The sequence below is a fragment of the Arachis stenosperma genome, chromosome 3 (genome assembly GCF_014773155.1).
Source record: "Arachis stenosperma cultivar V10309 chromosome 3, arast.V10309.gnm1.PFL2, whole genome shotgun sequence".
NCBI lineage: Eukaryota > Viridiplantae > Streptophyta > Magnoliopsida > Fabales > Fabaceae > Arachis > Arachis stenosperma.
In genome coordinates, this window is record NC_080379.1 from 165729181 (window position 1) to 165742074 (window position 12894).

General features: G+C 30.7%; 1 protein-coding gene across 1 annotated transcript; it reads right to left on the reverse strand.

Annotated features, from left to right (window-relative positions):
• Positions 1–2056: 2056 nt before the first annotated feature.
• On the reverse strand, positions 2057–3610 carry LOC130970214 (CASP-like protein 1B1). The gene is made up of 3 exons (XM_057896223.1): positions 3343–3610; positions 3093–3216; positions 2057–2577 (listed from the first exon to the last, which is right to left on the reverse strand). Exons 1-3 carry the CDS (start codon positions 3573–3575, stop codon positions 2359–2361), a joined length of 576 nt encoding a protein of 191 aa, XP_057752206.1. The 5' UTR covers positions 3576–3610; the 3' UTR covers positions 2057–2358.
• Between the last annotated feature and the right edge of the window lie 9284 nt (positions 3611–12894).

Here is a 12894-nt window from a genome sequence, read left to right on the forward strand (position 1 = left end):
CTTAATAAAATATATATTATATAGTTTATCATTTTCTCTTCAACAGTAACCATTTCAGAGTTAACAGTGAGATCAATCGAGGATGGTGGCATCAAAGGCATTTATGGAGATCCAGATTTCACAGCAGAAGGTTTACGATGGAGTTAGATCTTCAGCGGTGGTGGCTCCTCCTGCAGCAATGATGGTGTCACTTACGGAGTCTATCAAGGGCAATAGAGAGTATCTGGATTCTCTAATTTGGGAAAGAGGTCGTGGTGTTCAGGGGATTCCCGATCCAAAACCCCTCTGACTTCAACAACGTCGTAGAAGCCTTCGGCTGGGAGGAGTTCCCCTACCACGGTGGTGCCGCTCCCCGCAGCAACGTTATTTGTCGTGTGTTCACCGCCAATGAGTCCGCACCGAAGCTGTTCCCGAAGTAGCCTTCACAGGAGCGGGTAAGAAGAAAAAATTGACCATGGCTTTGAAGAGTGATGGTGCAATTGTTGTTGTTGCTGTGATCTTAAGAGAGGAACTTGATTGTGAAGGTTGATATTGGAGTGTAAAGAATTGGAAGAGTATGTGAGGAAGTAGAGGAAGAGGGAAATGGAGTTGAGAATGAAGAGGAAGAGGAGAGTGTTAAGGAGCAACGTGTTCCTTCAATTCATGACGCTGGGAAGGGGTGGGATGGGTTAGGGATTTTTTCTTTGTTTTGGAAAGTGGAGAAGTGACAGTGAGAAGGCCGAGGAGGGGGTGGGTGGGTTAGGAATTTTTTTGTCATTTTTAAATAGTTAAATTATAGTGTTGGTCCTATATTTTTACTAAACTTGCAAATTAGTTCTTACTGTTAAACACATGCAACTCACATGCTTAAAATAGCGAATATGTTAAGGAATATTCCGTTAAATCAAACGGTGTTTGAACAGTAGGGACCCAATTACAAATTTTAATTTTTTTTAGGAACCCAATTACAAACTTTTAAACTATAGGGACTAATTTGTAATTTCACTAAAAGTGTAGAGACTAACTGTGTAATTTAACCAAAAAATTAATATAAAGTATAACACTTCAAGATGACATGAGACTTAAAACTTGAATTTTTTCAAAACCAGAAGTAATAAATAATTATATATTATAATACGACTAACTATCTATATATATAATATGTAATTTGAGAAATAATATATTTAAAATTTTAATTATTGAAATATATTATTTCTCAAATAAATATAGTTGGTCATTTTAATATATATATTCAATAATTAAAATTTTAAATATATTAATTTCTCAATTTACATAGTATAAATATATATAGTTAGTCGTTTTATAATGTATAACTATTTTTTACTTCTCACTTTAGAAAAATTCAAGTTTTAACCTCTATGCTATTTTGGAGGGCTATATTTTATATTAATTTTTTCAATATCAAAAGTCTCGGTAATGATTCTTTACATGCTAATGAGTTAAAAGATGATTTTTAATAAATTTTTAGAAATCATTTATTATTCCATTTTAAATTCATAAGCTTATAAAAAGGTAGATTTTCTGGAATTTGAACTAATACACAAAAATTGGATATCTATTCTTATTCATTTTGATTTTTTTTTATATTTTATTTGAATCCAAATGAAAAATATTTTTTTATTGACATTTATGTTTTAAAATTAATATTAATTTAAAAGTAATAAATATCAATAATCTGTATCAAACTATCAGTACTAAATTGAATTTTAGTACTGAAAAGACTAATTTAAATTAGATCAATTCAGTCACCAAAAAAAAAAAAATTAGATCAATTCAAGTTATATAGTTACGTACATGAAATTTTGATGTAATGATTTTTGTTTTAGGACATCATAAAATATTAGAAATAGTTTGGCTTAACTATATGTTTTACCGTAATTTTTATGTATTTTCACAATCTTGAATTCTTCATATCATCACTGATTAAAGCTATAGAAAGATGACATTAAGTTTTTATCATCATTTTGAGATGTCGTTAATGGTTCTTCTTTTAAACTTTCCAATCCAAATGACCAAAAATGAAATGAAAAGGTCAATCAAGGGATATAAACCACTATAAGCTAAGTAGAAGTATTTATATAAATACACCCACATATTACATGCATATACTTGAAATGAGACATAAGCTAGTAATACAAAGTACAAACTACTATACAAACACAAATTCAAGTTCCATTCAATCTACATATTTATTTGTGGTCTTGAATTAACTAAATCACATATATCAAACCTTGTGACACTCAAACAAAGTAGGAAGATAAGAGAGAAAAAAAAAAAGAAGAAAAGAAAAATAATACAGAAGAACATTTTGTGTATGATGAAGTATTCTTAGGCCAGAGCATATATGAAGAAGTAACATTAGTTCTTAGGCTTTAGCTTGGAGATGGACATAACTGTGGTAATGAGGAGAAGAATGATGGCAATGAAAGAAGCAATGAGTGCAGCACCACCTCTGTTGCAATATGATTCAAACTTATCACATATTTTATCCCACCTTGCATGTGTGTTCCCATTCCTTCCCAATTCTGACATGAATGTTGCTGCTCCATCTCCAGCTGATGCTAGAACCAAATTCATCTTCACCACCCAAAAAAAAAGTTAGATATAATTAAAGATTATAATAGAATTTTTTTTAGATTCAATTATTTTGTTAGTTCTTATAATTTTATCAAATTTGCAACTAGGTCTCTAGTTATATACTATTTTCTTTCAATTGGGTCTCTACTTTGCTTTTAGTTTTATAATTAGGTGCTTCCTAGTGTAAAAATGTTAGAGTTAATTAAATATTTTTTTGCAAATTAAAAGTATTTATAATTAAAAACCTAATTAAATTTTTTACCACATTTATTTAGGAGAAATATTATGTTAATTTTAATATTTTTGACATGAAAATGACTTAATTATAAAACTAAAAGTAATGTATGGATTCAATTAAAAAGAAAAAAAAGCATAAAGACCTAATTAAAAATTTGGTAAAACGATAGAGACTAATAGAATAATTAAACTTTTTTTTAGTATACAAATATATATATTGGTTTATGCATGTGAATACTAAAAGTTTATAGCGACAAATAAAAAAAATTATAAAATACCATGTCCAATATTGCAATTAATACAAATCGGAGTCCTTTATAATCAAATCGGGGTCCTAATATGTCCACTCCTATCATGACCAAGTTATGAAGACTTGCAACTCCATTGGCTATCACAAAGAATCTGTCACACCATAAATAACATTTACATAGATGAAAAATATTCTCTAACATGGTAGTATATATGGCACTATATATATATAAAAATAATTAATCATGAATAATGAAATGATAATTGATTAGAACTAACATAAAAGCAGGGGTGTGGTGAAACTTTGCAGTAATAGACACTGTTATAGGGGTGGTACCAATGGTGGCAACAACAAAGTTTTTGGTTTGTTTGTTGAGTGCCATAACAAGTGTAGCTGAAGCTGTGGCCAAAAATGCAAGAACCCTTAGAGACAAGAGGACCCAATCTTTCTTTGGTTTGTCAGGAACAGCACTGAAACTAAGCTCTAACTTTTCAACATTTCCGGAGGCCATTTTTGTGCAAGCTAAGCTAATTAAGTGTGAAAAATGAGAAGAGAGGGGTGCCTTATTATAGAAAAATTGATGAACCATATCATTTGGTAAGTCTAAGAAGACATATTTTGGTTATGTCTGTAAATTCCTTATTAGGTTGTCTTACCAACTAAACTTTTTGGTGGTTGTTAATTGGTAAGAAACATGTGATAGTGTGCTAATTAGATTAATGTAACAAAGTTCTTATGTTTAAAAAATATAGAAAGGAGAAACTTATATATTCGGCACGTTTGATAGTTTTTTTTTTTTTTTTTGGGATTTTAAAATCTTTTAGAAACAAGTTTAAGTTGTATGTAAAAAATTTATGTATGTTTGATAGTTTAATTGGTGGATACTATAATGAAAACTTTATAATTGTCTTTACGTAAAAGTATTCTCTTTTGATCTTTGGATGATAGATTGTATGGTTAAATTTTTATATTTATAAAAGTGTTGTCTTTGTTTAAAGTATGGCTAAATAAATAAGCCACACTTTTAAACAAAACATCTTTATGAAAAGATATTTTTGCCATCTTCATTTGAGTAGTTGTCTTATTTTTATATGGCAAAAGAAAATCATTTCTGATAAACTGTTTTTCAAGACACTGTAAGTTTTAAAGGCACTAAAAATAAGAAGGAATTAAAGTGAGACTCACGAGTTCTAGTGAAAAGTTACAAATTAAGATTGAGTATAAAAAATACAAAAAAAATTATTTTTCAAAATAAAATATTGAGGAGTGTTAGGGGACTAACAAAATTTGTGAAATTTAGCCATCAATTAGCCATCATCAATATTTTAATTGGTGTGAGATGATATCTAATAGTGTAAAATTAATCATTTTTCTTTTGATGGTTAAATACTACCCAAATTTTAACAAAAGTATTGGCCCTAGACTTTCTCTAAAATATTTAACATTAGCATCAAACGTTACGTATTGGCATGCCTATTAGATTTTTGTCTGTCAATATTTAACAATAATGAACTATCAGGCACCTAAAAGCTAAGACTATTGGTCATTGAGATAAACAAAAATCAAATTAAATACTTTTTGGATATTATAACGGGAAGGAGAGAGTCAGAGGAAAAATAGAATTAAAGACAACGATAGCTTAGACCACCCATGAAAATTTGAAAATTGGAATAAAGTTTCATGCCATCCCTCTGTGCTCTATGGAGATTGAATGCATTCAATTTGATGAATCATGTTTACAACAAAGGATAGATTTTAGCTTTTTCCTAGGAGTTGATTTTTCAAAGAAGAAAATAAGTTATACAATTGTTAAAAGATAAAAATTCGCATACAGTCTTTTCACACGAGTAAAAATTATATGAGTTTTTAGTATTTTATCTTATTAAAAATAATTCTTTTAAGTTTTAATTATGGTAATACTTAGATAATTAATGTTAATATTTTTTCAAAAAAACATCATAACAATAGCATTTGCCTTTAGATTAAAAATAAAAAAAATTAATTATTCACATAAAATATATTATATAAAAATAAAATATTTAAAATATAAATTAAATATTATATTAAATTATTTAGTCAAATATGTTAATAGATGTAATAATTCTTGACTATTATTTTCGGTAGAAGAATAATCATCAGAAAAAATTTCCTTCCAGATTTTAGCTTCCGTGTTTGACAAAAGCAATAGGACTACAGGAGCAGGATATTCCTTTTCTTATTTTATTTATATCTCTTTAGAAATATCGCTTCTAGATAATCCAAATTACTGTAACTAATAAATTTCCTTTAGTATTAAAAAATAAATTAATTTTCATAAAAAAAATTTAAAATTATTTTATTCATAAAAAATATTTAAATACAGTTATTTTTATATAAAATTAATAGTTAGTTAAAAATTATTAAATAGTAATTTAAATAATGTTCTTATTACACATTTAAATATTTTTGTCAACCAAAACTAATAAAATTGACTCAAACTTAACAAAAATTACTCACATAATATGTATGTGAATCACATTTTTTTGTTTTTTTTTCTTCGCGTATTTTTTATTTATCGTCGGTTTTTTATTGCTGATGTTATTACATTATTTTTTATTTCTTCTTCTCTTTCTCCTCCTCCCATGGGAGATTATTGCATTAATTTTTATTTTTTTATTTGATTTTTTTAGATGTATTTATTCTTATTAAAAAAATAAAATAAAAAAATTATGAGAAGGTGAAATTAAAAAGAAAAAATTTTAAATTGTGTAAAACTTATTAAAAAAATAACACCAAATTATTTAAACCATGATGATGATGATGATGAGGATGAAGAGGGGAGATTTTAAAGTATGTAGAATTTATTAAAAAAATAACCTCTAAAATTTTTAGTTGTGGCACTATTCTTAATTTTGACATCCAAAATTTTTAACTGTGACAAAAGTAATTGTTTAACTAATTAGAAATTATTAAAAAAATTTTAACTTGTGGTGTTTTAATTTTTTTTTTTTGTGTTATTCACTAAAAATTTATATGTTATTTTTAATTAAATGATATATTTTTTTATTATTGAGCTAATTGAATGATAGTAAACTTATATATAAAAAAGTTGAGTCATTTTCATGTTATTTATAATAAAATGATATTTTTTTATTCTAAAATATATTTAAATATATTTTATTAGTTGAGTGAATAATTAATTATGAGTTTGAATTTATGGTGCTTTAAATATTTCTTATGTTATTTATAAAAAAATTTGATATTATTTTTAATAAAGTTTTTCTGTCTTTAATTAAAATTTTTTGTATTATTTTTGTTATCGTTAAATTAATTGAGTGATAATATTAATAAGAAGAAGATTATAACGATAATATTAATAATAAGAAGATGATGACGATAACGATAAAGAATAAAAGAAAAATAAATCAAATAAAAAACAGATGAATAAAAAGAAGAAAAAAGAGAAGGAGAAGAAAAAAAATATAGTAATAATGGATATAATAAAAAAAAGGCAAAAGAAGAAAAAGAAAAAGAAAATAAAACAAAAAATGCATGTAAATTTAATTTGGTTAGCTTAATTTAAAAATATTTAATGTTTTATTATTTTATTTAAATAAATACGTTAAATCATCATTGACACGAATTCTCAACTAAGTTGGCAATCAGTAGGGTAGGGTAGGATTTAGAGCCAACCCTAACCCTATCCGCAGGTTGAGATTTTTATATGAACTCAACTCTACTTTATTTGCGGGTTGAGAATATCACAACCTTAATCCTACCATTCTTAACTCGCGGTTACCCGACCCTACTAGCAGGTTACAAAAAAGATGCAATATTATTATATAACTTGATGATAATTTAAAATAGAACTAACTTTTATGTAGAAAAAAAATTTAAACTATCAATTAATGATCTTCTTTTAGTGACTAAGGATCTTTTACATTTAGTGAGAAATCTTTAGAATAAATCTCCATAATGGTCCCTGAGATTCAGGCCATTACCTAATGTAGTCCCTGAGATCCCAATTGCATTATTGTAATCCTCCAGATACGGCTCCAAGCACCATAATAATCCCTGGACATATTTTCGGTGATGAGTCATCATTAAGATGCTGACGTGGTCTCATTTTGCCACGCTAAATGGTGCCAACGGCTAGTTGAGCTAGCACAATTTCAATTTATACTCAATGTGGTCCCTCCCTCTATATTTAACCTAAATTCCCATAAATTAATTTCTTCTTCTTCTTCTTCATTTTCTTCTCATTCTTCTTGTTGTGGTTGTTCGTGGAGTTGGAAGTGAATATGCATGATGGGTGGTGGGAGCACTGGAGTTGGAAGCTCTATTAGTTCATCATCCAGTGGCCATCAGACGAGAATGCAAAATAGGAGCAGAAGATCTGGGGTGCCGGAATGGTGCGATTGCGGCTGCCGGCCAGTTCTTAAGTGGTTTGGGACAGATTCAAACCCAAATAAACTATTTTTTTGTTGTCCCAATTATAATGTGAGTTATCAGTATTACTTGTGTTGTTATGATTGCTCCTACCTTACTGTTCTTCTCTTGTTCTTCTTCCCTGAAACTTGAGCATGTTATATGTTTGTTTGATTATAAAGAAGTGAAAATAGATGGTGTGAATTTTTTGTGTGGACAGATACTGGGCAGGATGAACCAGTTGAGAAATCAGAATCTTATGGAGACAATCATGAAGTAAAGATGAACTTTGATTGGAGGCTTGGGAGGTTAGAAGAAGATGTCCATAATTAAAAATTGGTTAACTAGTTGTTGGTATTAGCTGTGTCTATATTGATAGTGTTAATGGCTATCCTGTATTGTAAAGCATGAGTTAAAAGAGTTGGTGGCGTATACTTTGTATTCATTAAATGAACAATATATGAAAAAATGATAACATAATTATGGTATTAGAATCTGATGAATGGTGTTTGTTGATGGAATGTAAACTTGGGTAACTCAATTAATGAAAACAGTAATATGCTAAAGAAAGTAGCATAAGTAATTGAAAACCAGCAAGCACTGTATTAAGATAATGGTTCAAACTTAAAAGATAAGTGTATTAAGATAATAGCTCAACTTAACACAGTCAGTCACAGTCACAGAACACAAAGCATAGCCAACTAACATGAGCATGTTAAACATAGTTGCATCAAAAGAGAGGGCTTTACAACAAAACATAAAGGATTGTTTTTTCCTTGTGTAGTCTTTGTCTAGTGAAAAGTTTTAAATTCAAAACAGAAAGGCCTATACATATTAAGCTAAAGTCTTTAATTCTTCTTTCTTGGAGTCTTAAATCTTGGAGTTGGGATGAACTTCATGTAATTGGCAGGTCTTGTTGCAGTTCCTGAACTAGCACTCTATATGGAATTCACTGGGTAGAAGTTATTAGTGGAGAGGATATTCTCCTTGGTTATAATTTTGAAGACTTTTTCATTCTATGATCATAGATGAAAAAAATGTACATTATACATAAATGATGATTCACTTGAATCACACAAAATTTAAGAAATGTAAATATTAAGCTACCTTTTGAGAATCTTCTACATCAGATACAGTTGGTTGAGATATATCTATCTCTACAGATTGTGCATCAAAAGTGGCTGGTGCAATCCCAGTAAACTGCACAAGAGGATTGTTTTCTCCATCACGCATTGGTCACCATCATCTTGAGGCTGCTGAAGTTGCTGCTTAGATGCAGAAGCACCTCCTTCATTTTTCTTCTTCTTATCAGCCTCAGCAGCAGCTGCAGCAGCCGCAGCAACATCACAAGCTATCTTCTTCTTGCAACCTCTCTTTCTATGTTTTTTATCACCACAGAAACTGAAAGTAAAGGGGCTAACTGCCTCTTTAGATGAACATTATCTCTATTGTTATTCTGAGGCTTGGGATCAGCTTTAGAGTTTTTAGATCCTCTACCACCTTTCTCATCAGCATCCATCCTTCTCTTCATCTGTAGTTTTTTAGGTTTTCTCTTTATTTTTGGTACATGTAGTCTGTTACATTCTTCTACATGCTCCCATAATGGTTGTCCAGGAATTGGATTAATATGATGATTATATATTTTTCTGTATGACTCCATCGTTAGCAAGCAGTGACAAAAGTCGTTTAGTAGCTTGTTAACTCGAGACAGTGCAGCACATGTATGCACACAAGGAATACCTGCATATGAACAACCGTCACAGCAACCATGGGTTTTAGTCATATACCATTAATCAAATTATTAATATAGCACAAAAACTTTTATTATAACAATTCAAATATTTTGTAAGTATCCAAAATTGGCAAGTACATAATATTTTTCCTAAGTCCACCACATGATTAGTTGGGTGTTCATGCACCTCAAACTTTTCGTATCCGTCGTCCCCTGTCCAAATAGGCTTCCAATTCTTAGATTATTTTCTAACTTTCTCCAACCGACTCTTTATAACTGGTGTGAGCACTCCAATGTAATTGTTTAGTTTCACTTTGTTCTTGGCTATGGTCCGCATAACGAATATTTGAACCTCCTCCAACAATGTTATGATGGGCTTGGCTCTCGCATCCTTAATCTTTGCATTGAACACCTCGCATGCATTGTTACAAATGCTATCCAACTTCGACTTATGGCTGAATGCGCTTCTAGTCCATGCATCTCTTTGTCATTTATCTAAATATGCCCATGCATCTTCATTCAGTCTTTTTATCTTGTCCATTCCATCCCTGAACCCTTGATGAGTCGTTGCCCTTGCACATTTTCACATTCCCACAAAAGCCTCCTTAGTTGTAAATTCTTCCAACTCTTGTTGAAATTTTTTCGCAAATGCCAGACGTAAAAATGATGGTGCACATTGGACATCACCTCTTGCACTACTGATATTAGTCCCTGTCAATTAGAAACATTACATAACAGTTTAGTCATAGTGTATTAGTCCCTGCCAATTATAGTCAATCACCATAATAGTCCCTAACATAAACTCACCCTCCTCATAAAAGACCTTAACATTTAACATGAGTACACATAATAGTCCATGACGTTTAAGTCAATAGCCCATAGTAAACCCTAAACAGAACCTATGAACAATGGTATGAACAATGGTTATCCCTCATCATCTTATATTGTTCCTTTTCATCACCATACACTACATTTTTAGCATCCATCAAAGTCCTTGAGATTGAATTTTTGTTTAGTGTCAAGTCAAAATGTGTTCTGCAATAGGTCATAGGTTCACAGTGTCTGAAGTTAGGATATTTTCTGACCTTCTTCACAAGCTTGCTACAAACCCAATTCCTATTGGCAGCCCTATTTCTGTCTTCCTTGGGACATGTGTAGTCGTCATTAAAAGTTTTGATCTGCCAACAAGTGTCCTCATGGTTCCTTGATGCATAAACCACCCAAGGACACTCCTTAACCTTACAAACTGCCCTGCACCTTATGCTATTGTTCTTCGCAAGGCGTTGCACCTACCCTCTTGAATTGTATACTCCCTAACAGCTTCTTTAAAGTCTCACTTTGTGCCAAATTTCATACCCATCTTAAGATGTAACTCATCAAATCTTGCACCCTCCCTAAAGTTCTTCGCAAGGCGTTGCACCTACCCTCTTGAATTGTATATTCTCTAACAGTTTCTCTAAAGTCCTACTTTGTGCCAAATTTCATACCCATCTTAAGATGTAACTCACCAAATATTGCACCCTCCCTAAACAATAGACATGCGTTATCAGAATCGTTGTCTTCTTCTAGTTCATCTTCTGGATTTGGAGGAGTCTTTATCTCCTCTGAATACTATGAATTGGCACCATCTGAGTCAGCTCCAAGATCTAGACCATATTCTACACCTTCAACAAAACTACCAATAAATCCAAGATCCACTTCTTCATCACTAACTTCTTGCACAAATGCATCATCCTCGATCAGAATCTTCTCCTTTCCTTTAGCTAGAGGACCAACATTTGTTAATATCTTCTCCTTCTGGTTCTTATTCACCCTACTCTTATTCCCATTGTTGACATTTTTCACCCCAATATCTAAATTAGAAGAGCTATCTTCATCAATATTTGGCTTAAAAAGGCTATCTTTTGCGCTCTCATAAGAGTCAGAAGACACTTCAAATGAAATCTCATTATTAAAAATTTTGCTTTGGAATCCCCTGATAGCAGACCTTGCACAAGGTCTCCTAGAAATACTGCTTTTGTTGGGCTGTTTGGACTTGTTAGTCTTATCTATTTTGGTATTTTTGGTGGTCTTGATGGGTTTGGTGGGCTGGATGCTACTAGTGAGTTTGTTTGACTTGGCTTCACTGACTTTGTTAGTGGTTTTTTTTTTGTCTGATTTTGAGTTTTTGAAATTGTTGATGGTGGTTATGTACCTTTGGTGTTTGAGGCAACTTTGGTGTTTGAGGATAATGGTTGTGTTAATCTTGGAGAATTCTTTTTCTGTTGTACATTGCCCTCCAAAACTTTTGGCAGTGATGCTCCATGCTCCAAATGTATATCGATAACTCCGTTATTTTTGTTAGCACACTTCACCATCTCTCTTATCTCCTTATCATTATTCAAGCTTCTTTACCCGTTCTCCAAGCCTTTCCCAGGAACATGCTACTAGCATTGCTTTATCTCATCATAACCAAGCTTCTTATGGTAGTTCCTCAAGTAGAAGACATCTAACGTATCCACATCTAGATTACCTAAACAAGCATTATTATCCAGATAATATACCATTGTTCTTTCTTGATTTTCTTTGAAATCATCGCGTGATAAAATATAATATCCAACATCTCTTCCATCTGAAAAAAAAAAAATCAAAAGCCATTACTTGACAATCACCATAAACACAAATAGATTTTTCTGTCCTATTTACACTAACTATTTAATAAAAAAAAAGATTAAAAGCATAATATATATACACAAACAGATTTTTCTATCCTATTTACATAACTATTTACAGGATAAATTTCAAGTGGCAAAATTTTAAAGACACAAAAAATAAATTTAATTCTAAAAGAATATTAGCTCGTGGATAGAGGATTTTTAATTGAACAATAATATATGTATGTTTCAAGTTCCATAACATAACATATTCTACAAAATTAATAAAGAGTATACTTTTGTGATAATATGTTGTTGTTTATTTCCAATCTTCTAATAAAATTAGAGCGGCTTAAGTAAAATAAATCTTCTAAATATTCTCATTATTATACATAAGAACTGAATTAGAGAAATTATAAATTAGCATAAGTATTTATAGTATTGCCTACATTACAAGTCATTACAGTACTCACTCATATAACAAACATCAACAGATAAAAATTTTATCAAACAGAACACTCATGACCATGAAACAGAGCATGCTTTTCAACTTTTTTCAGTAAGTAAACCTTCCACTAGTTAACATTCATTGTTATCCTAAACCAAAATCAATCAAATGTAAACTTGCTAAACCTTTGTTAACGACAAATGCTATTCACCCAAAGAAGAGACAATAACACAACACCATAATTAAACAGAGCATCTCATGAAATCCCAACCTAATCAAACCCTAGAACTATAGTAACAAAAAAAGGCATATAACACCAACTGCACTCACAACATAAACATAAGAAAAACCATCATGCATTGCAAAAAAAGAATAAAAAAAATTACCTTTACTCACAGCAGACCCTCTTGTTTATGATGCAGGAGGAGACGAACAACGAAAAGAGACCTGATTTTGATGACTTCTGAATGCAAGAATTTCAACCTCACTAACGGAACCCTAAGATAGCGACATTGATGAAGAGAAGAGGAAGAAGAAGAAGAAAATAAGAAGATAAAGGGTAGAAGTGGAGAAGACAAGTGAAGGGAGGGTATGTGTTTGACCAAACTCG

Coding starts and splice junctions, on each gene's coding strand:
- LOC130970214 (XM_057896223.1), bottom strand. CDS start 3,575: ATGGCCTCCGGAAATGTTGAAAAGTTAGAGCTTAGTTTCAGTGCTGTT. Junction 3,217..3,342: donor CACCACACCCCTGCTTTTAT/GTTAGTTCTAAT, acceptor ATGGTGTGACAG/ATTCTTTGTGATAGCCAATG. Junction 2,578..3,092: donor TAATTGCAATATTGGACATG/GTATTTTATAAT, acceptor TGGGTGGTGAAG/ATGAATTTGGTTCTAGCATC.